This window comes from Schistocerca gregaria, chromosome 6 (assembly GCF_023897955.1).
Source record: "Schistocerca gregaria isolate iqSchGreg1 chromosome 6, iqSchGreg1.2, whole genome shotgun sequence".
NCBI lineage: Eukaryota > Metazoa > Arthropoda > Insecta > Orthoptera > Acrididae > Schistocerca > Schistocerca gregaria.
Genome location: NC_064925.1, coordinates 34,749,208 through 34,775,130, shown reverse-complemented (window position 1 = coordinate 34,775,130; position 25,923 = coordinate 34,749,208). Strand labels below are relative to the sequence as shown.

The 25,923-nt window shown below is 41.2% G+C and overlaps 1 protein-coding gene across 1 annotated transcript in view; it reads right to left on the bottom strand.

The window, feature by feature from the left end:
• The window catches only part of LOC126278261 (DNA mismatch repair protein Msh6), a 321,536-nt gene that overhangs the window by 104,700 nt on the left and 190,913 nt on the right, over positions 1-25,923 (bottom strand). Inside the window, exons 15-18 of the mRNA XM_049978261.1 lie at positions 24,330-24,535; positions 17,276-17,373; positions 17,038-17,193; positions 13,869-14,026 (exon numbers count right to left, since the gene is read on the bottom strand). Of these exons, the coding sequence (XP_049834218.1) occupies positions 13,869-14,026; positions 17,038-17,193; positions 17,276-17,373; positions 24,330-24,535 (618 nt within the window). The remainder of the gene's footprint in view (positions 1-13,868; positions 14,027-17,037; positions 17,194-17,275; positions 17,374-24,329; positions 24,536-25,923) is intronic.

Genomic DNA, 25,923 nt, shown 5'->3' with positions numbered 1-25,923 from the left:
ATTGGCTAAATTCTATGCTAAAGAACTCTGAAACGGAACAACGTATTGAATTTCTTTCTTAACATTTATGTCTCAGTACAACCTGCCCTGTAACATCCCTACAAGCATTTCCCACATTTTCTGCCCACCCTGTATATATATTTCCAAAATTGGAAAGATAACACAAGTGCACCTGTAAGTATTGGTCCTTTTAAAGTGTTGCAAACTGCAGTGCATATATCCATAACAACTTTTTAAATGGTGGGCTGTGCTATTCTGTGGCTAAATGTAAGACTCTTAAAAGATTCCCCAGTCGCCAAGAAACAATGTTACAACCAGCCTGCAACATAACAGGGCATTTACCAGTGTTTTATTCGTGATCTAGGCCGGTATGATCACAAAATGTGTAAACATACAGCTTAATTCTTACTTTCGAGAATGTGAGACCGACTGTGTCACACTTGCTAATTCCATCTTCTATCACACACAGCAGCTTATTGAAAAAGGTCATGTCCATCCTCACTCAGTTCGGATCTTTCAGTTTCAGTTTTTTTCGTAAGCAGTGATTATAAACCTCTGCCTTCATCCATTCTTTTCAGCCAGGGTTGAACTCAGCAATGCCTGGTTTTTTGTTTTCGGTGTTGTTCTGCCCTAATCCAAAAATTTACTGTCACTGCCAGGGTAACAGCTCCAAAAACAAGGACCTGCATGTGCAAAATGCTGTATACACATATACCTGTGTAACCAAGTACTGTAATATAAAACTAACTGTTGAGTCTATAATTCAGAACAGTAGTAAACTACATAATAGAATAACGATTACTTGACAAATAATGATAAAGAACTATTTCTTTTGGAATAGGAACCACAAGCTCACATAAACAATTCGAACGAATGACGTTCTGATGTGTCACATAGTCCTTGTGTTTCACACGGCAGAAAAAAATGACTTTACAAGATATCCGATAGTTCTACTTGCATTTAACACATAATCACCATCCACCACACTTGCGCGCCAGGTATATCCCATGTGGAAGGTGTAATAGGTCTACATGAACCAGCCTGTAGTTACATATAGACATGCTCAGGGTGCTGGTGCGTAGGTGTACAGTTTATGTGCATCGTGTAGTAGGGACTTTCTAGAGAACGTGCCACCTATGTGTCAGGCGGGGATAAATGCTCCTGGAGAGCATAAATCTTCTTGAAGCTCTCCAAGTCCAATGAAAGGACCGAGAATGATGGGATGAATGCTTGTTTCCATTCTACTCTTGACAACTGTTGGAAATTTCAGTTCTTATTAGGCAAATAAATGAGAATGTAATGATGATTTGCTTTATACTTAATTTGTGAAAGATAAAGGTATGATTTGTCAGCATACCCAGGCTTCAATTATCGTTCAATGGAGTATGGCAGATAGCCGAAGTCATGTACGCCTAATTCGTCTGAGCAGTGTATTAATATTTAACTGTATATTGTAACTATTTGATTCCATATCTACATGAAACGAAAGTTATTGAATTTAGTCTCACTTTCAAGCCCAGAAGAACATACAACTGTTTATTTTGCTTACTGTAGAACTTTTAATTTTTCTGACACACGATTATCTTAGGAAAAGACAGCACTAAGAAGACTGAGCACTTAATTGCTATCATAATGGCCAAATTGTAAAGATGTTTACAGATTGTTTTTTTAGTTTAAGCACATTTAAGGTTGGTCTCTCAAAAATCTGACTGCAACTGATTATCAAGACTGAAAATATCCAGCTGACTATTTCTTTTTAAAAACATAACCCAACTGTTAGGGCAAAGACTCCGATTACACACAACGCAGAGTCCGGCATTTCTCGGTTTTTTGACCCGGCAACCCTACACATCACACGGCAAGTGATGCATTACTGTCTCCGAAATCTGAAATGCTGAACCAATTCTTAGGTTATGTGTTTGTTGCTAGTTCCTTACTGTAGGCATTATTATTAAAATAGTGCTGGTCTGTTTTCTCAATTTCTATAATAATCCAATATTTCAAAGCGATGGGAATTTTATAACCAAACTTAATTCTTTCTAAAAGATGCTTTAATTAAAAACAAAAAGATTTATCACTGCTGCTGTGGCAAACATATATGCCAGTTTTTTTTGGCTGGTTAAAATAAAAAAAAATAATACTGAAAAATATGGTTATTCAGAACCAAAATACTGGTATGGCTTTTAATAACATAGCTTTTCCCATGCCTACATTGTATTCCATAAAGTCCCAACAGAGCTGTCCTTGATCTGTTGCTGTTTCTCATACATAAATGACCTACTTTTGTCATAGGAAACATGCAAGTTCACTGTTCGCTGACAGTGCTAGCATTGTGATAAATGACAAACAGTCCACAGGTTCAAGCCTACAAATTACTTTCAGAGCTCCTAGCCCGGTTCAAAGTAAACTGTAAAGCCACATCACATATTCCAAAAGCAGATACCTACTGTACATGACGAACGATACACTGCACCAAGTTCTTTGTGCTTCACACAGACCGGAACATCATGTTCCAGACCTTAAAATGTTTGTTCTCAGCTATTTTTGCCATAGCACGAGCTCACAATTTGGTGACATCAGCATCACAAAGAGCACTTTCTTCGGGTACTTCTATTCTTTTATGCACTAAGGAATTATCTTCTGGAACAATTCAGCAATGTCAAAGAAAGATTTTGCTTCTGCAAGACGAGGTTGTCTGAATTATGTGCCGAGTACCCCTATGAACCTCCTGCTATAATATCTTTAACAAACTGCTTACAATAACTTCCCAATATATTCATTCAATTACGAGGTTCAAGGCTGTCAATCCCATTCACTAAGAAACCAATGAAGCGTACCATGATCACAATACAAGAAAGAAGCCTGACCTCCATAAAATGAAACTCGAGTGCAGGAAGGTGTACGGCACTGCAGTGTTGTTGTTGTTGCTGTTGTTTTTGAGGGAGGAGACCAGACAGCGAGGTCATCGGTCGCATCAGATAAGGGAAGGACAGGGAAGGAAGTTGGCCGTGCCCTTTCAAAGGAAAATCCCGGCATTTTCCTGGAGCGATTTAGGGAAATCACAGGAAACCTAAATCAGGATGGTCGGACACAGAATTGAACTGTCGTCCCACTGCAGTGTTAAAATGTTAAACTGATTGCCAAACTACTCAAACAATTACACCGTAACAGGGCATTATTTGAAAACAGTTAAAGAAGTATTTAGAATGTTTGAGTGTTGGATACGGACGCCTAGCGTGGGCACGACAAAATTGTGTGAAGACGTAGGCGTAGTCTGCTTGTGGTGTAGTATACTGACAGCACACTAGCCGTGGAATTCAGGCTGATTTCATTGTCAATCTTCTGCACTGCTACAAAATGTGCTCCAATCGAAGTTGCCACTGTGCATCCTCCCAGCTCCTCCAAGAGTGGGGAAATTCCTACGCCAAGGCCCATGGTATTACTCAGATACTTGTGTGTAGTCTACGGTCAGGCTACTAACAAATTAACAACCAGTGCTCCTTGGCAGTGACGATCTGATGTAAGAGAGCGTTTCTGCAGACACTCTGGGTAAACCCAAAGCCCCAGATTGTTTCACTGCTCAGCCACTGGGTTCCTGCAGCCATCCTACCACAAACACTACAAAGGCAAAACCAGAGAAACAATAGGACCCAGATGTGATGATAGCGACCAAGCGACTGGCTCCTAGCTGGCTCGCTTCAGAATCGTCCACCAGCAGAGATGACTTGGAGCTGGGTGAGGAGACTGCAGTTGCCAACATCCCCACCTCCAATAGCTTTGCCCCGATCTCAACACAAGAGGTGGATAAAATCACGGTGAAGGGACCCCAGCAGATCCCTCCCCCATCGTCGCCACTATCCAAAACGGCACAATGTAAATTATCAGATAGATTGTTCCCAAGCTCGAAGATGGCCTCAACACCTCCTGCAGCGGCGCATCACCTAAATTTCAGGCTCCTACACCAGCTGACTATTAGTGCAATAAAAGAATATTTCCAACGGAACAACATCCCCCACCACACCTATCCCACAATAGAGTGTTATGCCTTCAAGGTGTTATCAAAGGGTTCCCTTATGCCGCAAACTGAATGTGCCAGGGCTTGATCTACACCATGCACTTCCCCCACGTATGTGCCCCGACAGCCACTGCCGCCTGGCCACTGCACGTCCCACCTTCTCGGCCCTCCTCTCCCAGGGTGTGGCGCCTGCTAACAAACAACTGCAGTCTTCTCCCAGTGTTCAACGAGCTCAGGCAGCTGTTTGCTGGAATAAGCTTTTCTGTGATCTCCTCCACATTCAGGGGCATGTTGGCAAAGTTTCGTGCTGCACCTGTTGCCCAAACAAAAATATCATGATTATTGCGGAAGGAGCAATTTCATTAATGTCATGCTTAGATGAGTCTCTGTCGGTCCAACAGAATAAAAACTGCAGCCTGGAACACCAACAGAATTAAAACAAGAAAATCTTGTTTTGGAAGACTTTCTCGACTGGCACGCTATTAATATTATATGTTTGACAGAAACACCCCTGAAGAACTATTTGCTGTTAGAAACTACGCCATCACCCAGTTCGACTGCACAGACCACCCAGGCTGCGAAACAATGACAATGGTTAAGGGCAAAACGTGTTTCCATACCTTGGATCTTCCACAAACTCATAATATTGAGTCTGCCGGTACAGAAACAAAAATTAGCTAAAACCTTTGGCAAATTATCACAGCCTACCCACACCCCTTCCAATTCACTTATCTCTGTTCCGGTCCACCCTATGTGTCATTGTCCCTGATGAGCCCAAGCACATTCCTGGAGATGTGAACAAGAATTCTGATATACTTGACATTTTTGTCACAAAAACTTATGCATCGTCCACAGTGCACTGTGAGCTGAAATCCAACCAAAGTCCTGTTGTGCTGGATCTTGCCAGTGTTGTAGATGATGTCGGGAGCATGGCAAGCACACAAGTGATAAACTGGGACAGGGAGAGAACATGCAGGAAATTATGCCGCTATAGATGGAAGGGCATGTGGACGAATCCATTGAACAATGCACTGGCATCCTCAGTGACTGTGCTCATGCAAATGTCATTACACCAGGAACCTGCCCCCCTGACATCTGGAACCTCACAGTCACCAACCCAGGAGGTGTAGGCTGTGGCAACACCACCACGACCCAGTCGACCACCGCCTGTTGCGGAGTCTAGAGGACCAGGTGAAACAATGATTACAGGAGCACACGTGGCACTGCTGGGAGGAGAAACTAAGATTTGCCGAACAGGATTATCCAGACGCAAAATCTGGAAAGTAACCTGGCAATGAAAAGCTCCACCAGAGATAACAAGTCACTCTATGGTGAGAATGGTCTTGCATATGACGAATAAGGAAAGGCACGACATAATAGCAAAATCATTCAAGTCACAATTCTGAACTCCTGTCATCCGTGACGACGAGAACGGTAGGCAGGAGAGAACAGATATTGGATGAGTGACTCGGGTAAGAAATACATGCCGTATGATAGAATTTGTGCCTGTTAATGACCCGACAATATGTGCACTCATCAAGCATGAGGATAAACACAAGGCTCCTGGTCCTTATCGAATACGTACCCTACACCTAAACTAGCTTCCTCCTCCCACTATTACGTACCTAGCAAGCATTTTTAATTCCTGCCTAAAGCTAACGTACTTCCCCTCAGTGTGGAAAACTGCAAAGACCAACACCCTACCCAAAACTAACAAAAACCTACTCCTTCCCATAAGCTACAAGCCCATTTTTCTCCTATCTAGCCTCAGTAAAATCCCAGAGTTAATAGTCCTTTTTCACCCCTCCATCAGTTCCTGACTGAAAACAATATCCTTATGCCTGAACAGTTTGGATTCCCTGCTAAGCGTTTTACTATCGACTAATCCCTTAAGTTAATTGAACAGAATTGTCTACCCAGAGTAAGCAGAGGAACAACAGGAGCAGTGTTCCTGGGCATAGACAAGGCATTGGACCACATCTGGCATGACTGCCTAATTTATAAGCAGATCAAATAGGGTGCACAGGACATTTAACCTGAATATTTTATGTCTTCCTTACAGAACAGTTCTTTGTAAGGAATGGAGAGAAGTCATCTTTTATGTCTCGAAGTGCGTCTATGGCATCAGACACAGTATTAACACAACTGCAACGTCTCCAACACAAAGTTTTCAGTGTCATCCAGGTGCTGACCACTGCCTGCAAAGACAAATCTTGACATGTTGCCAAGACTGTACAATTACCAATTGGTAACTTACAAAGCTACAGCACACGTAGCAACTATTCAGGCAACAGATCAGGGCCAACTAAAGCATGTAGTTCTGCGGGAAGGTATGGGTGTTTGTCATGGGATCTGTTGCACCAGGTACTTGTGGCAAAATATACAACAGAAGTAAGTCACAGCTACAGGCTGTGTGTTCATTTTGGAGCAAATCGTGCAGCGCTGTGTGCTCGTGTTGCTCAGACACTCTCTCTGCCTATGGCCCGCCTGTAGTCTGGCATCTGGAATGTGAAGCCCTTCATTTGTAAGTTGGGCTATATATTCTGCTTGTCTACATTGCCGCAGTGAGCCACGACCCTTTGCATGTTGGAACAAAGAAATTAGTACTTTGCAGTTAGTAAAATGTAAGATGTCTTGCTTCCACAGACAACTGACAATGTTTAATGGTCATGCTGACCACCACCGACTTGCCACTGAGAGTATTCCACTTCTTCTGGTGTGGCGTAAGATTCTGGGAGTAAAAGGCAAGATGTTGCCATCGACTATCCACACACTGTTGCAATGCTGCACCAAATGTATTTTGGGTTGCAACCATATTTAGAGCCAATGGGGTACTAACGCACAGCTGAGCCAGCCACGTGATTGTACCAATGCTGCTTCATCTACCGAAGTCCTAGGTATCTTCCTATTACCTATATGCTTGTCTGAGAGCAGTACTGTCAGATGTTCCTGCTCACTTGGCAGTCCTGGAACGCGTCGCCAGTAATGCTTTAACATTCCTAAAAATCTGCGGAATCCTCATCAGGAAGAGGTGACAAATCATTTGATGAGAATACATATCCTGGAAATTGCATCTCTTGTTTGTCAAAAACAATCTTTGTGGACAGGAGAGATGCAATTTCTGGGGTATGTTGTCTCATCAGATGATCTGTCACCACTTTCTGACAGAAGAATGTGCAAATTTTTAGGAATGTTAAAGTACTGCTGGCGACACCTATGGCAGGCAAGGGCTAGACAGTAGGAATGACTATATGTATATGAGGGGAAGGGAGGGAGAGCTATAAGCACCATAGTCCTGTACACTCAAAAAACACTGTCCCAGGTGAGTCACATGCCCCTCAACTGTAGCTGAAAATATGAGATCATCCATTTAAAAGAATAGGAATGGAAATTCGTACAACAATTCATGCTTAAAATTCTGTTGGATCTGCATGGTGTTGTGTCACTCCAAAATGCTTAAATTTATGCTGGAAAAGCACAGAAGGCCCTATTGCAGCAAGTTTTTTAAATGCCCTCTGGCATTACCAGAATTAGCAAAAATGTTTCTGTACAATCAAATCTACTTAACACCCAAGCATGAATGGTGACCAGGTCAGGTGTAGATACTGTGTACTGTCCGGTGACAACACTTCCCACCACTGGTGGACAGAAGAGAATGAGAAGTGATACTAGGTAGTTATTTATCTAGATATCTCTTCCAGTGAACCATGCTAATTAAAAGAACGTAACCATGAAATTATTGAGGTTACTAAATTCATCATGACCTGAACCACTGGTGCTGCCACTACATCTCACAACCATTGGGAACACGAATATGACGACTGGAGGAGGTTGTGATGGACCACTGTGTACTGCTGCTGCTGCTGCATCGTTGACAAGTGTGGCCAAAATCCCTGTCCGGAGCGTCCTGACCTAGCTGCATGCGGAACCCAAAGTGTGTCTGCAGAGTGTAAAATGCTGCAAACAGAGCACAAGTGTCCTCTCTGCTGGCAGCACCTGAAGTCACTTTATTCAGAGCAGAATATGAAGCGAAGAGAAAGGACAGAGCTCATCAGTTCTGTGGAGAATTCCCCCGTCTCAAACAGTAACTGCCAATCAGTAACATTTTTTTTTGTTCCGCCAATGAAAAACACTAACTAGACTCCACTGTACTACCATCACCTTAGGAAAAATGAGGCACATCCACTCAAGTGTATTGAAATGCCTCTTCCAGAAATTTGCATCTAAACATTTTACGTCACAATATTCCCAGTCAATCCAAATGTCTTATTTAGCGCCATTTGCTCACTGTTCTCTAGTGTGGAAACATAAAGAGAGAAAAATAACAAAGGGAGAAATGTTGGGCTATATGTTGAACAGGTGGTCGAAACGTTTGACTGTCATTTCCAGGGACTGCCCCAATCTTTTAGAAAACTTTCGAGACCGATATTTTCCCCCAGAAAGTTTTCTCTCAGGAATGGCTTAAGGAACTGGCCATATCACTTCCGAAATCCTCTTTTCACCAGGGAAATGTTTCACAGATGTCAACAGCAATGTTATGGTTTGTGCTCGGCTGGTAATGTCCCTCCAAAAAGCAAGAGGAATGAAACAAGGCGATGCTTACTGGTTGGACACTTTTCGAAGTATGTGGCTGAAAAGATTGCCGTCATTTACTATGGTAACGGTTTCCACTGGCCAAAAACGTTTTGGATGCATCAGTCAGCATCATGTGACACGTCTGAGTGGTTTCCACACAGTTGCATGGGCAAAGTCGACTCCTCATTTGCCAGCACAAATGACACAGTTGACAAACTTGCTGGAAGTAAACGACAGTTGAGGAAATCTGACAACAGATGAAGAGACAAAAAATCCACACCGAGTATATGCCTGCCAGGAATGGCAAAAATAAATGTCCAAGTAGGATCATACTGAAGATCCAGACTCAATTTTATTCTCTGTTCACCATAAGTTTGACTACACCAATTGTTCACTGTGGTTAGTACTGGTATATGTTGTGTTAGTGTGGAAAGTACAGCACTCAGCTATTTGGAGTAAACTCTCACTTAGAACACTGAATCTACAGGGCAACTCTCACTGGAAATGTCATTGTTCGTGAACGGCTTCTGCGACCGGTGCAATGTCAACAGTGCTGCTTACATGCTGCCATCCATGCTTCAGTTGTGGATGGCCACATTGTTGATGACAAATGTCGGTTTCTCCTAATCTCCATCTATGGCATTTGGCTAACGGCAGGGTCTACACCTCCAAAACGCCTGTGGCCAGTAGTCGTATCAAATCTACGCCAATTATCTTTCTGGCTCTGTGTCTGCTGCTGTGAAGTAAGCTCACAGCAGTGTTGTTGCAATTTGCACCACTATGCCGATACTTTCAAGTCCAGGTTTGCGGGTTGACCTTTAAACTGTTCACTCTTTCGTCCCACGTTGGCGCATCACTCATGTCATCCATGACGAGAGTGATAGGCAGGAGAGAATCGTTATTGGATGATGAGTGACTCTGGTAATCAATCCGTGCCCAGTGATAGAATTTGTGCCCGTTAACGAGCTGACAATGTGCGCACTCATCAAGCATCAGGGTAACCGCAAGGCTCCTGATCCCAACTGAATCTGTACCCCACTCCTAAAGTACCTTTCCTCTTCCGCCATATCCTACCCAGCAAGCATTTATAACATCTACCTGAAGCTCACATACTTCCCTTCAGCATGTATAACTAAAGGACATCACACTAACTAACAAAAACCTGCTGCTTCCCAAAACCTACAGGCCCACTTCCCTCCTCCCTGGCCTCTGTAAAATTCTACAATTAATAATCCTGTCATCCCTCCTCACTTCCTGACTGAAAACAACATCCTTATATATGAACAGTTTGGATTCCGTGATGAGCATTCCACCATTGAACAATCCCTCTGCTTGCTAGAGCACATTTGTCTGGCCAGGTCATGGAGAAAAGCAACAGCAGCAGTGTTCCTGGACACAGAGAAAGCATTTGACCATGTCTGGCATGATGGCTTAATTTACAAGCTCGATCAGATATGGTGCCCAGTATACACAATCTGGTTCATTGACTCCTTCCTTACAGGATGACAGTTCTTCATAAGCATTGGAGCCAGGCACGGAAGACTGCAGCAGGAGTCACGCACGGCCTACGTTTAGGTCCCGTCCTTTATATCATATACATGAATGACGTTCCTACGCAGATTGGCCAAGAGATTGCTCTATATGCCAACGATACCGCCTTATACAAATGCAGTCACAGCCTCCTCCATCTACAACTCCTCGACAAGATTGTGCAGTTGTATTATTACCAGGTGATCTCTTTCATCCCCAAGACACAGCTCTCTTATCGTCATTTACCATTGGAGACATTTGACCTGGAAAAACCTATAATGTACCTATGCCTTGAAATAAGTTGACACCTAATGTGGAACAAGCATCTCACTACTGCAGCAAACAATGACTGCGCACTTTTCTGTAGGTTGTATCACCTCCTGAAAGGAGACAGATTAACTGTTCAGTGCAAACTCATCCTCTGATGCCAGCTAATATTTTCGTTCATTTTGTATGGCTCTGAAGTGTGGTCTATGAAGACACAGCACTAACAAGACTGCAGCGTCTCCAAAACCAAGTCTTCCGTGTCATCTCAAGGGCTGTCAGATTATGTCTCCAACACTCACACATTAGAGACCTTTTATGTCAACCCACCACTTACTCACTTATCCAGGAAAACTCCACAAAATTTTACAAAACAACACAAAATTCACCCCATTCAAAATTTAGGACAAGAACCATCAGAAGCTTCTCACAAACGCCTAAAATTAACCCTTTTGCACCACTTTATGGACCAAATAACACACACACACACACACACACACACACACACACACACACACACACACACACAAGCACAAGCTTACACACCGAAAATGCACACACAACCTGAACCCCCCATCTTCCCAAAATACCCTACCCCATTCTGAAGTCAGGCAGGCACAGACCAGTGGTACTTCATACACAACATTGTACAATCATAGCCTTCGTCGTTCTCTGCAACTATTTTCATGAAACAAAAAGGATCTACAGAATATGTACATCAATAAAAATGAATTGTGCTTGTTGTCAGACCCTTTCACTTGCCACAAAGAACCTGTTTCTCATCTGTTACTTTGTATTCAAAGATGTTTACATTTGATTTCTCCATTATTTTAAACAATGCAGTACTATATCACCTGTCAAAAGTCATCACAATTATCAAAATATAAGTGATGGTAGTTTACCATTCTGCTGATTATTGCAGAATTTATTCTAGAGGAGTACATGCCCACTTCTCTAGTGCCCAAGCTGCTTATAGTAAAAGATTATGCATCAATTATCTTCATGTTTACTACACTACTTGAGTTTGTATCTATGTTAAAGTCACCAAATATAGTAAGGTCATTAGGACCAGCCAGGACATATACAGCACCTTTCTTCTTTGGGATGGTGTTCCAGAAACGCTATTTTTAATTTTTTAAACTGTTGTATGTTTATATTGCAACACCCCTATGTTTTGGCATTGCTTGCAATAACTATTTGTTAGTAAGTAACCTTCTAACCTGTAATACATTTTTTGAGGGGGTTTTAGCCGATGTTCAGGTACTGCTAACATATGAGTTTTGTTAATGGATACTTGCAGTAAGTCTCAATTGTTTCTGAGATAATGAATACTAAGATGCACTATCTGCAAAGATATTATCCATCCTTGTTGATTTAGCACTTTACATGAATCACATTGTTTATGTTGCAATTTTTACAGTACCCATTTGCATTGACTGTGTCTTTAGGACTGTGTTGCAGTGACTTTACTTATTTCAAAGTCTGGTTTTTCCTGAAGTGAGCAGTAGTCTCGCAAATCTGAACTACATCCTCCTGTATTTCTCTTTCTTTCTTTTTGTGGGTTTGGTGTAGGGCAATTTGAACCCCCCCACCCCTAATAAATAGCTTTGTCACAAACTTTACATGCCTGGGAAACTAGCTTGGCCTTTCTCTTATTGTTTATGTGCACTCTATGGCTTGTGTGTTTACCACAGCTCATATTACTTGTGCCTAGCAAATGTAAATAGTAAAACTTATCACACAATTTTTAGTTCATAATCGTAGAACTGTAGTTCTTTATTTAAACATCACTACTGTGGCAAATGATGTGGGAGAGACACAATTGTGATGATGATGTTTGGTTTGACAGTTTCGACAATAAATTTATAAAACATTGCAAGGCTGTGTTATTCTTCCTTTCATATACAAGCAGTCACCTACAATCGCAACACAATTGCCTTTATTTTAGTTGACTTTCCTCTGTTATGGCACACAGTAAGAGTCCTTTGAAAAACTTTGCGTCGGAAAGTCCTTTTTCGAATCTTTATCGGAATTTTTGGCACTACTTTTTGGTTGGCCTATGTTGGTTGTATTACAACAAGCAGGGTGTAATGCAGAAAATTTATTTGATAGTGATATCAGTGAAGCTGTACTTAGAAGTTGCACTTGTTTGCACATTTTATTCGGAACATACCACATTTTCTGTGAGGAATGCCCATTAACAACAACATTGTATTGTACCTTTTCATGGAGAGCAGTACAGCTAAATATTTACTGAATGAATATGGCATTGTTTCTACATATTAAGTACAAAAAATTCCACATTCATTCAACACTAACTAAGGTGACGTTTCCAATTAAGTGCTTCATATTTTTTTTTCCAGCTCTTGTCATTTTCTCACAAACTCTTGATATCTTTGAGTTGATTGTCACTCATCATATTTTCTTTTGATGTTACATGTTCATTATTTAATTTTTTGTGGCACTTCCTAATAATTAGTAATGTTGGGCACTTCCACTCATGTTCACCTTGTATGTGTTTCCGATTTACTTTTACACATGTGTCACAGTATCATCATCTGTCATCGATCTACAGGATACCTCACTATTTTTTTATGCTGATTTTGCAAACATCACTATGACTTTTTAAAGAAGCCGAGACATCATTGCACAAATGTCTTTCACTTGTTGCCCTCTTGACCTACACTGTTTGATATATATTCAATGAATGAAATAGTACAGAAAGATCTAGGAGACTGTAAATATTTTAAGAGAAAAGGAGGCCACTCACAGAATAGCAGAAGTGTTGAGTCACAGAAGAGCATGAAAACTATGCCATATTTACACACACACACACACACACACACACAGACACACACACACACACACACACACACACACACACACACACACACACACACAAAAGCATGCGTGTGAGAGGATGTGCACATTAAATTTGCTATAAAACTTTATCTTAGAATTAGTATTATTACCATTGTTCTTGGATGAATTGCAGTATTCGCATTAGTATCCATTACTACACCACTCTCAAATTCTCCTTTGCTTGGGACCCGAGTTACTGCCCCCCCCCCCCCCCCCCCCAATTACGCCGTACTTCACAAACAAGCAACTGTAACAATGCACACCACTGCTGCACAGTTGCTCACACTTGTGTCACAAGAGCTACACCTGATCAAATATATCATGATTAATCAGAAATTTGAACTATAAAATTGAACTATCCCAGCTATAACACTATCATGTGATATAACAGTATGCCACTTAATGATCCATCCTCTTATTTTTGGTCTTGACGGCAGTAATTCGTTCGTCAGCATGAACACAGCAAATATTTAGAGGCACCTCTGGTTCTATAGTAGTAAATACAGGTATTATCAGTGGACAGAATTTTATAATTCTCACCTTTAAACATTTCCAGTGGTATCTCTGGTTCCATAGTAGTAAATACATGTATTCTCAATGGACAGAATTTTGTGATTCTCACCTCTAAACATTTCCCCAACACAAACTGCAGTCTTAAATGCGTTCAGGGTTGAAATGAAATCTATGATTTTTCTCTTAGAGTAGATCTTGTCCTCATAAAAAATAGCTCTTTCATCAGGATGTGCATTATGAAGATCTGAATTTCCAAAAGTATGTATCCTGTGCAGAACAAAAAACAAAATATGAATTTAGCAAAACCTGGAAAAAAGAAGTTTAAATATGCATGAAAAGTTTAGGTACAATGTGAACAGTTTAGGAGTAAAGAGGAACATTCACCAAGAACCTCCCACAGAAGAACCCCGAAAGTGCCCCATTTGTGACAGGATACTTTCCGGGACTGGATCAGACTCTGAATGTGACTCTCCAGTAAATTTACTCTTCCTCAAATCCTGCCGTGAAATGAGATCCATCCTTCATGAAATCCTCCCCACTCCACCAAGAATGTCTTTCCGCTGTCCACCTAACCTTCGTAACCTCTCTGTTCATCCCTATGAAATCCCCAAACCACCTTCCCTACCCTCTGGCTCCTACCCTTGTAACCGCCCCTGGTGTGAAACCTGTCCCATGCACCCTCCCACTACCACCACCACCACCACCACCACCACCTACTCCAGTCCTGTAACCCGGAAGGTGTACACGATCAAAGGCAGAGCCACGTGTGAAAGCACCCACGTGATTTACCAACTGACATGCCTACACCGTGAAGCCTTCTATGTGGGGATGACCAGCTACAAACTGTCCATTCGCATGAACGGACACAGGCAGACAGTGTTGGTAATGAGGATCACCCTGTGGCTAAACATGCCTTGGTGCACGGCCAGCACATCTTGGCACAGTGTTACACTGTTCGGGTTATCTGGATACTTCCCACTGACACCAACATATCAGAAATCCGGAGATGGGAACTTGCCTTTCAATATATTCTCTCTTCCCGTTACCCACCAGGCCTGAACCTCCACTAATTTCAAGTTGCTGCCCCTCATACCTCACCTGTCATTCAACAACATTTTTGCCTCTGTACTTCCGCCTCGACTGACATATCTGCCCAACCTCTTTGCATTTACACATGTCTGCCCGTGTCTGTATATGTGCGGATGGATATGTGCGTGTGCGCGCGTGTGATTGTATACCTGTCCTTCCCCCCACCCCCCACCCCCACCCCCCTAAGGTAAGTCTTTCCGCTCCTGGGATTGGAATGACTCCTTACCCTCTCCCTTAAAAACCACATTCTTTTTATCTTTCTCTCTCCTTCCCTCTTTCCTGATGAAGCAACCTTGGGTTGCGAAGTTTGAAATTTGTGTGTGTGTTTTTTAGTGTTTCTATCAACATACCAATGCTTTCATTTGGTCAGTTACAGCATCTTTGTTTTTATATATATTTTTCCCACGTGGAATGTTTCCCTCACACACATACTTCAAATTACCCCACCACCATCTTACGTGGACTTGTAACTTTGTCGACAGCATGATCATGGGTGTGAGATATTGATGTATGGTTTTAAATAAGGAGTATCATCTGTTAATTATCAACAATTCCTCCAACTGAACATTATATATACATACTTAAATTATGTAGGAAAAAACTGTAAATGTGCATCAAACACGAAATCAAGCCCAGGCCCTTGCCTTTTATGGGCAACAGGTTTAATCTACCAGGAAGTTTCGTATCTGCGCGCGCGCGCGCCCACACACACACACACACACACACACACACACACACACACAGGTGCAGAGTGAAAAATTTATTCTGGAAAGAAATGATGAGTTTCAAAGTGGTCACACATCAACTAAACATAAGGAGCATCCAGAATGTCCAAAACCCTGTACAACCAATGTCACTCGTCCATAAAGTCACAATTTCACTCCGAATTATTGCTGGTCAAATTAGTGCGCTTTCCCTGGTATTGAAAATATCACACTTTCCAATTACCGTAGATGAATAATGTTAAGATCTGCGTAAATGCTATACCTGTATCTTTCACAAATGTTTCATAACAGTAAACAAAACATGGTTCATCATTAAACATCAGAGATACAGGAGTAGTCAGAACAGTTGGCGATAAAAGGTGAAAATGCACCAAAGAAAGTAAATAGTGGCTCCATTTGTATGAAAAGTCACAGCTACTGTTTCCTGCAAGTCTCACAGTGTGGCACTCCTGGATTACCTCCACAAGAACAGAATTGTCACCACTTAATGTTAAACTTCACTACTCAACAAACAGTAGGATATTAAACTTCCTGGCAGATTAAAACTGTGTGCCCGACCGAGACTCGAACTCGGGACCTTCGCCTTTCACGGGCAAGCGCTCTACCATCTGAGCTACTGAAGCACAACTCACGCCCGGTACTCACAGCTTCACTTCTGCCAGTACCTCGTCTCCTACCTTCTAGGATATTATTCACAATACGCATTCTGATCTTACAATGATGAAAGTCCACTTCCATCATGATAAATGGCAATCACATCTTGAACTGATTCTGGACAGCTGCACAACATTGTATTTCAAGTGATACACAAAACCCAAGAAATGACTGGCTGAATGACAATTCACACAATGGGCAAACTATTTTTTCTGAAGGGCATTAAAAAGTTATTGTCCTCAAATTACATACTGTACATTACTTTGCAAGATGACTACATTAAAAAATTTTTTCTTATGCCTGATGTTTTCTCTGCCAGGCTGAGACTGTTGAGCCTGCCTCGTATCTGAGCTTTGTAACATCCATTCATGCACCGGTTCTCCCCTCTATGGTAGCCAGCTCAAATCAAGTCCTGTTGGTGTATAGGTCCTGAATGTCAGATTGCGAAAGCACTCAGCATCACCACATACGAGTAGGAAGCTGCCTATCTTTCAGGGGGTGTACACTATTTGAAAACATAAAATTTCAGCCAGTGGCACAAACACAACATCCTGCAGACCCAAGTCGCTCAACTACACTATTAGCAGACCTTTACTTAAGACACAATGAAAGTAAATGCATCCACAAAATTTGAAAGTGGAAAACTTTCACAGTTTATGTGGCTGAAACATTAGGCTACTTTCCAACCAGCAAAGTTCACATTGAACATACATGAATATTCTCATTTCTGATATATACTTAAAATGATGTGCACAAATGAAGTTGCAATGTTGGCTGAAACAGTAGAACTATTGATATCTAACAACTTACTTTGTGAGGCGCCTTTCCAGATCTGGCAACGGGCGCATAATCGCTCTAACTTCCTTTGCTAATTCTCCATTTCTCGCTAAAATACCAACTGCCTTCTGTTTTGCAATAATCTTTGCGCGATTACATAGTGGATTACACACTTGGAGACGCAATAACCTAAAATAAAGCAGCAGGGTAAAGACAATTAAATCATAAACAGAAGTACATCACTAACACAGCAATTTTAATGTGGACCTACCTTTTCCCAAAAGGCGTAACACAATAATCAAGCTTCTTATATAGTGACTCATTATCACCAAGTATGTTTAAGTTTTTTAAGGCAGCTCCATCCAAAATCTAAGAAAGAAATAAAAACACAAAAATCATTTCTCCAACAATATTTTTAAACAAATATTTCAAATTTAGGCAATTTTATGTTACTTTCAATGGATAATGTTACGCGTATGCAATACGACAGTGCTCTCTCAAATATGTGGGACATTTGGGACACAATAAAATTATCTGTAGCTGTGGCAAATGAAACTGTTTATGCACCACGGACCTCAGTTTTTGTTGGGATTATACTCTTGTACTAGATGAGGATACATACATACAAATGGCAAAACAGTACAACTACAATAATTTCACAAATTAAAATGTTCAATGAGATCTGTAACTCAAGTTTTACGGAATTCCTATGTCAGGAGAATAATGTTTAAAATAATTATGCCTTCTAGATATTTCTTTTCAGCTTGTTACTGCTTAATGTAAGAAAGGATTCACACTGACTGCACCCCCTTATCACAATGTTCCTGAAACAGGGCACGTGCAGCAGGCAAAGACAAGAAAACTTTTCTCTAAACAACACAAGAGTATATTAATAATATTTTCAGCTACTGTTTAGAATATTTAAAACAGATAATTATAAGCTCTTATATAGAGCATTTGGAACAATGTGTACTTGAACAAATGGTAAAAATCGAACAATGAAAAATCCAGGATGGAATGTAACAATATTATGAACTAATTGTGAACTACTGGTAAGATTTTTAACATCAATAGGTGACACAGTTTAATCACTTGAAATCAAAAAGCCCTTTGTCAATAACTGAAATAATAATAGGAGGAAAAAAGTGAACAGGGAAGTCAATTGGTTACCAAATACAGTGTCACATAAAGCATACAGCAAACTTACTGCATCTGTATTGTCCCTATATTTTATTTCTTTGAGCCAGTCTCATGCTCTGTTGATTTTCAATGGCATGTAAGTCTTTTGTTCAATGTACTACGTAATCACACCTGTTTTGTCAGCTATTACCTTGCACAATACAACAGCGCAAAGCGCCGTCTGTGAATTTTCTTTCATCCCATCTATGGCTGCAAATCCTTTCAAAAGGGTTGTCAACTTTGGAGAGAGAGAGAGAGAGAGAGAGAGAGAGAGAGAGAGAGAGAGAGTCTGCAGGGGCCAGGTGTGGAGAGGGAGAATGCAGCAGCACAGTGATTTTATTTTTTGTGCTACGGTCACGTCAACGTGATTGTGTGTAGTGCAGTGACATAAATCATCCCGTCCATCCTGCACCCGCCTGACATGCCAGTGGCCAAGAGCCGGTTGTGACGACATTTCTGTCACGTGACACTTTTGCCATAGCGACAGCAGCTCCCTGCCCCAATTCTACTACTCACAAGTGTATAACAATTGTAACTTATGTCAAACTATGCATCATTCACTCATGAAAAACAATCTCACTGTTTTATCAACAAAAGCAATCAATTTTTGAAAATATAATGTAACTGGATAAGTAAAAAAATATACTCACCAAGCAGCAGCAGCAGGAAACGCATGTACTCAAATTTGAAAGTTTTCAGAGCCAGTGGCTCCTCCTCCTGGCAGAAAGGTTGAAAAGGAAGGAAGAGAAATGAACGAACAAGAGTGGTGAGGTTTAGGAAATGGGGAGAGTACAGGAGAGTTGCTCAGAACCCCAAATCAGGAGAGACTTACCAGACAGCATGAGAAGGAAAGACTGATTGTTGGGGACTGTATCTGGTGAGACTCGAAAACCTGAGAGCTTAAAGAGGGAGATAGGTTAATACCCAAGACAGAGATTACTGAGAAAACATTGTGTGCAAGTTAATAAGAGTGGAAAGCTATGTGCATTGTATGTGGCACAGGTGAGGGGGCAGGGAAAAATAGAACGGTCAGAAAATGAAAGATGTAGAAAACTGAAAGGAGTGAAGGCAGGAATAGTAACGGAGAACAAATCCTGAGAGCGAAGAAATTAACATAAAATGAGGCCACATAGGTGGCGAGAACTGAGGACATGTTAGCCCAAGTTAACATACGTGCAGTTCTGAGAGGCTAGTGCCTGGGGGAAGAAATCAGATGGCACATGTGATGAATCAGGCATCGAAGTCACGACTCGTGATGTAAAGTATGTTCTGCAACAGGATACTGTTTGTTGCCATAGACACCCTCCTAACTGCTTACTTGGTAGTCTCCATCACAAATGTAAAAGGCACAACAGTGTTTACATAACAGCTAGTACAATACATGTCATTTCACAGGTGGGTCTGCCTTTGTCAGTATATTTTTTGCCAGTTGCAAGGGTGATATAGGTGGTAGTAGGAGGGTACAAAGGGGAAATCTTACACCAGGGACAGTCACAGGGGTAGGATTTGTGATTAATACATTCAAGGTCTTGATAATACTGAGTGACAGGACATGTAACTGGAAGCAGGTTTTTGGAGGGATCAACAGTACCATAATTGGATGCGAAAGACCAGGAAATTTGCTGTTGAAATAGGCTGGTGTAACCATGTCAAGGAAAGGCCAAGGTGAGAATGGTGGTGTATTGCTGGAAAGAGTCCACATATGAACAAATACATTTGCTTCGAATGCCAAGGCTGTATGGGAGAGCATGTTTGACATGGAAAGGATGATAACTGTAAAAATTTAACTACAGCTGTTTGTTAGTAGATTTAATGTGAACAGCTGACACTCTGTGAAGACAAGGTTGACATCAAGCAAAATGACATGGGATCCAGAATAGGGCCACATAAAATTCAATTGGGAGAATGTATTTACATATCCAAGAATTTTAGCAGGTCAGCCTCACTACGAGTCCATATGCCAAAAATGTCATCAACGCATCTAAAACCGAACCAGCGGCTGAAGGCTTATGGATCCTAGGAAACCCTCCTCCAAGTGACCCATGAAAAGATTGGCATGGAAGGAGCCATCCTGGTTCCCATGACATGCTGCTGAACTGTGACTGTTTGTATGTCTGCCCCTCAAAGGTGTGATATTTACTGGTAAGCATAAAGTTTATTAATGTGAGCAGGAAGGATGTCATAGGTTCAGAAATAGGTGGATGCTGGTTGAGGAACTGTTCAGTAGCAGACAGACAATATAAATGGGGCATGTTTGTATAGAAGGAAGTGGCATTGATGGTGACAAGCAAGGTGTGTGGTTGGAGTGTGAGAGGCACAGATTTCAAGCAATTTAGTAAATGGTTGGCGCCTTTAATATAAGAGGAAAGTCTTACTATTCTGATGTCATAACTGAAGGGTTTCCTCAACAGATGTCCTGCAAAATGTTTGCAAATAACTATGTAAGAGCATCACATAAAACATGAGGCCATAAACTTTTATTCTTGATCAAACATGAATTCACTCCCTTCCCCCTTTCATATGTTCAGTTCCTTTCTTATTATAAACTACCTTAATTCATCCTGGCCCTCCAGCTTCCACTTCAAGTGAACATATTAAACATGTTTCTGCAATAGTCAGCCCTTGTGAACCTGATGATACCAAGCACACTTCACTGTATTCACTAAAACCCGTCCGGCTGGGGTGACCGAGCGGTTCTAGGCGCTACAGTCTGGAACCGTGGGACCACTACGGTCACAGGTTCGAATCCTGCCTCGGGCATGGGTGTGTGTGATGGCCTTAGGTTAGTTAGATTTGTAATTCTAAGTTCTAGGGCACAGATGACCTTAGAAGTTAAGTCCCATAGTGCTCAGAGCCATTTGAACATTTGAACCACTAAAACCCCATCAACTGTCTCCACATCATTACTGATACCTTCTGATAACAAGAGTGCTCAAAAGGTTCAAGAACACAGTAGCCTTTCCTCAATGTAGGTGACCTCTGAAGATTCCTTTACCTTAGTATCTCACAGCTAAACTTTTCAGTAGATGAATTCTGTGCCCAAAAGAAAAGGAAAGAAGACCCAAAAAGGTCTGCAATGTGTGCGCATGACAACACAAAAAAGAAGGTGGCATTATAGTGGTTCGCAAGAAATGTTACGAAAGGATTTTATATCAAAAACTGATTCGATATATAGACAGGGTGATTATAAATAAAGTTAAACTTTCAAATCACTGCAGAACTTACACCATTGATCAGAATGACTTCAAATTGCAAAGGAATATCAGCAGAGAAGAGGGAAAATGTATGGCAGAACAACAAAAAATATTTACAAAATGTAGCAATAGATAGCACTGTAAGCATCATAATTTAATATTAGTTGACTGCGAATAACAAATGGATCTCACAACAATGCCCAAGTTGTACATCTGACATTAAACAAACTATATTACTCAGTGTGCGTGGTGTAATGTAACGGACTACTGAAGAATGCGATACCACCCTTATAGTCGCATCTGCCCTTGCAGGGTCAGTGCTCCAATTTCATTTCTATGATTTTTTTTAAATTTAATATTATTGTATTTAGTATTTAATTTTGCCCAAATCTTTTTTATTATATTATTCTATAATGTGAACTTTATTTGTTTATTTCTGGAGAATATGTTGGCACCAGTGTGAGCCAAAGACATTCGTGTGTGAAAGGTAGAGTGTCAGACATTGTCAAGGAGACTGTTGGAGTGAGTTAGTTGGACGGTTGTGGGGAGAGCATGGTTTTTGTAAGGTGGACTGTTGATGGGAGTACGGAAGGAAGTCTGTCGTCTTATATAGAGAGTATCTATAAATAGTATGTGATACGAAGATGGAAATTATTGTGAAAAGTTAAATTAATAAAAATGAAGAATCAATAGTAAAACAAAAAGTGAGTACCAGTTTTCATTAGCACACAAAGACCCGAACCTAATATTAACAATGTTAGATGGATGGAACGCACCATGGCGAGAATCAAGACAATGAGACCAAATTCAGCATCTAAAGGTAAGGTATTTTAATTAGTTTTAGTATTCTGTGATGTATCATTCTTTTGTCTAAATATTAAGCTTAACATCATCTGTTGTAGATACAGACCACCCAAGCTGGCGGGGTGTCGTCAGTTGATCATCATAATCTCAGGGTTTGAAATAGCATTTAAATGAATTGGAAGTTTGTCGCTTGATATTTGATTTTCACCCCGGACGAAAGAGGGTACATTACAGTGGGTGTACAGGGGTGATACTGTTAGTTACAGAAGCCCGTCCACTATGAAAAGGTCATATCACACTGGATGGGGAAAATCGGTTTTTAATTGTCCTGAGGCCTAAAACTGCATGAAAAGCATCACTCACATCGGTTTTTAATTGCCCTGAGACAAAAAGCCACATAAAAAGCATCACTCACATTGGTGTTCAACTGTCGTGAAGCCAAAAATTGCATAAAAAGCATAAACAATAATTTTTTAATTATCTTGAGGCCAAAAACTGCATAAAAGGCATAACTGGATTATTAATTCCTGTGTGACTGGTGCAAAATATGTTCAATATGCTGTCCATTATTTTGTGCAACAAGTTGAAGGCAAGAAACAGCATGTCTGACAACTGATCGAAGTGTTTCCGGGGTCATGTTCAAAATGTGTTGCACAATGCACGCCTTCAATGCAGCTAAGTTTAAAATCGGAACACTGAGCTTAACATCTTTCAGATAGTCCCACAGCCAGAAGTCACACAGATTAAGATCAGGTGCTCGACATGGCCAGGCTGTAGGGAAATGGCGGCTGATAATTCTAGCATTCCTGAGATGGCGCTTCAGCAGTTGCTTAACTGGATTTGCAATGTACTGAGATTCGCCATCTAGCATAAAAATGATCCCATCCACACATCCATGCTTTTGGAGAGCTGGAATGACATGATTGCACACTAGACACTTGTAGAGCTTACCAGTTACAGGGACAGTGCATGTAACAGGACCAGAAGCACCTGCTTCTTCAAAAAAATTTGGCCCTGTGACAAATGATGCCGTAAACCCGCATCACACAGACCTTTTCAGTATGTAGTCGTACTGGTTGATTGTGTGTGGATTTTCTATTGCCCATATTCAACAATTCTGTGTATGGACATATCCCGTCAGATGGAAGAGTGCTTCACCTGTCCACAAAATCTTCCACGGCCAATCATTGTCCACTTCCATGCAAGCAAGAAATTCTAAAGCAAACGTCTCTCTTTCTGGCAGGTCAACAGGAAGCAACTTGTGCACATGGGTAATTTTGAATGGATAGCAGAGAAGGATGTTTCGTAGGATTTTATGCATGGTGTTCACGGGTCATCTCCTCCTGAACTGCTGCGGCCACTGCTTCCACTGATATCTAATCAATTTTTTGCCTCCCTCTGCCAGGTTGCACAACCCCCCCCCCCCCCCCCCCCCCCCACACACACACACGTCTTTTCAGATTTCCAAATTATTTTCTCCAGATCCACGGCAGTCATCGAACCAACACCTTCTTTCAAACCCTGAAGTGTCTGGAACTTCTGCAGAGCAACATGTGCAGTCATCATTCCTGTAATACAGCTTTATCAGCACAGCACGATCCTGCATTGAGACACCCATGGCAAACATTGCAGATGCGAAAGGAGGTAAAATCGCATACCTAGTGTGTGGGTCGTGCCATGACAGGTACTTTCATTTACGTATTCTGACACATACAGCAACATCTATTTGTCAATTTTTACACTTTTGTTTTTCTTTTCATGTACCTTTACCCCCTTCTCCAATAATATTCTGTTGCAATTTGACATTATTCTGACCAGTGGTGTTATTTCTATTGTTTTGTAGGTTTAACTTTAATTATAATCACTCTGTACATCACAATATATGTTTCTTATTATTGACTGCATACACACTAAATTAATAAAATCTTATTTGCAGTAACTGCTAATACTTATGTTAAATTTGGATGCTACAAGAACAACATTCCCTGCTGATCACGTTTGCAAGCCTCTTAGGCCACAAATGATGATATTGTTTGAGTGATGTTCCCCAATGACAACAAATACTCAGTATTTACATAAAAGAATCAAAATTCATCTCTGAATTTCAAACAAAAATGTGCACACTCTGAAAAAAACTGCTGGACATACCATATTTTCTGGTAACTTTACAGTTCCTTCTTCATCAGAAACCTGTGCTACAGGAAGCACTGCATCCACAGGTAGGTATGAAGAGAACTGTTTCAGTGATAATATTCTGTCCAGCACCACACATTCTTTCAGGTACCAAATGCACGCGCCCAAGGCCTTTATCGCAAGTTCGCCTTCCGAGTTTGCTGACAGACCCATGGGATCAGCTAAATGAGGAAGAAAAACAGTAAAATTTCTATTCACTCTAACAATTAAAGGTTAGAGCTGAGAAAAATGAGACCTGTAGATATTAACACATCCAACCTCTGTGAGACATTATACATAATTACATAATAAAACAACATAGCTTTTCAGTGTGAAGAAAAGTCCTAGATGAAATTAGGATAATGCTAGAGCTAATATCGTCCACCCATGCCCCCACTACAGATGAGAGTCTGTCATGCTATGGTCTGATGATCTGCCCTCCCTTTATACATTTCCCCATGGGGATACAAATATTCACACATAATATACATTGCCACCACATAACATCACAATAACATATAACCGAGAGTGGCTTGAAACAATTATTCTCAGGTTAATCTTGAGTAATTAACTATAAGATGATTTAATGTTAGAACAACTACTGCTGGAGGTTTGTTTTGACTATGTTTCACAGGTACCCGGGTCTCGGAGAAGTGACGGCACGTGGCCCAGTTAGCAGTGACAGCAAAGGCATTTTGCAGCTCTCTGGTTTTGGGCCACTGTGGGAACACAACCGGAAGGTCAAACTATGGACGACATATCCAGAAATATAATTTAATGAGGTAAATAATCCACATAGTAACTTCATACAGAAGGTAAGTTATAGACAAGACACATTCAAAAAGAAATGAGCCAGAGGCTGTAAAATGAAAACCACTGAAGGGATCAAAATATCATTGCCTTTAGAAGGTGTAGACCATATAATAGCGACAGAGCGAGCTCATGCGTGCACCACATGCACTCAGGTGTGCTATAAACACAGAAATGGAGCGAAGGGTGAACTGTTTTTCCTGATAGTGTAAGGAATGCAACGAATGAGGGTTCATTAGAGAACGGCACAAGAGTACGATGAGCACTACACGTTCATTGTGCAAGTCAAGGTACGGCCCAAGTGATTTAAGGAAGGATAGATGTCACTGGGCAATAAATCACAATCTGGACTGTCACATCACATTACCGGAATCTCTTCAGCCTCAACGGGTGACAGTGTGGTGTGCAGTGTCCAGTCAGGAAATAATCGATGTGATATTCCTTGATGACATGACTACTGAATGGTACATAATGGTTTTGGAAGGCGAGTTCATTCCCATTATCCAAAGTGACTCCGATTTCGACAAGATGTGGTTCATGCAAGATCGAGTTTGACCACACTGAAGCAGGAGAGTGTTTGATGTCTTGGAGGAGCACTTTGAAGAAGGGGATTAGTATTTAACATACTGTCCACTACGAAATAATCAGAGATTGAGCACAAGCTCAGATTAGAGAAGGAAATTGGCCGTGCTCCTTCAAAGGAACCATTCCAGCAGAGCACTTTGGGGACCACATTCTGGCTCTGGGGGTACCCAGAGGC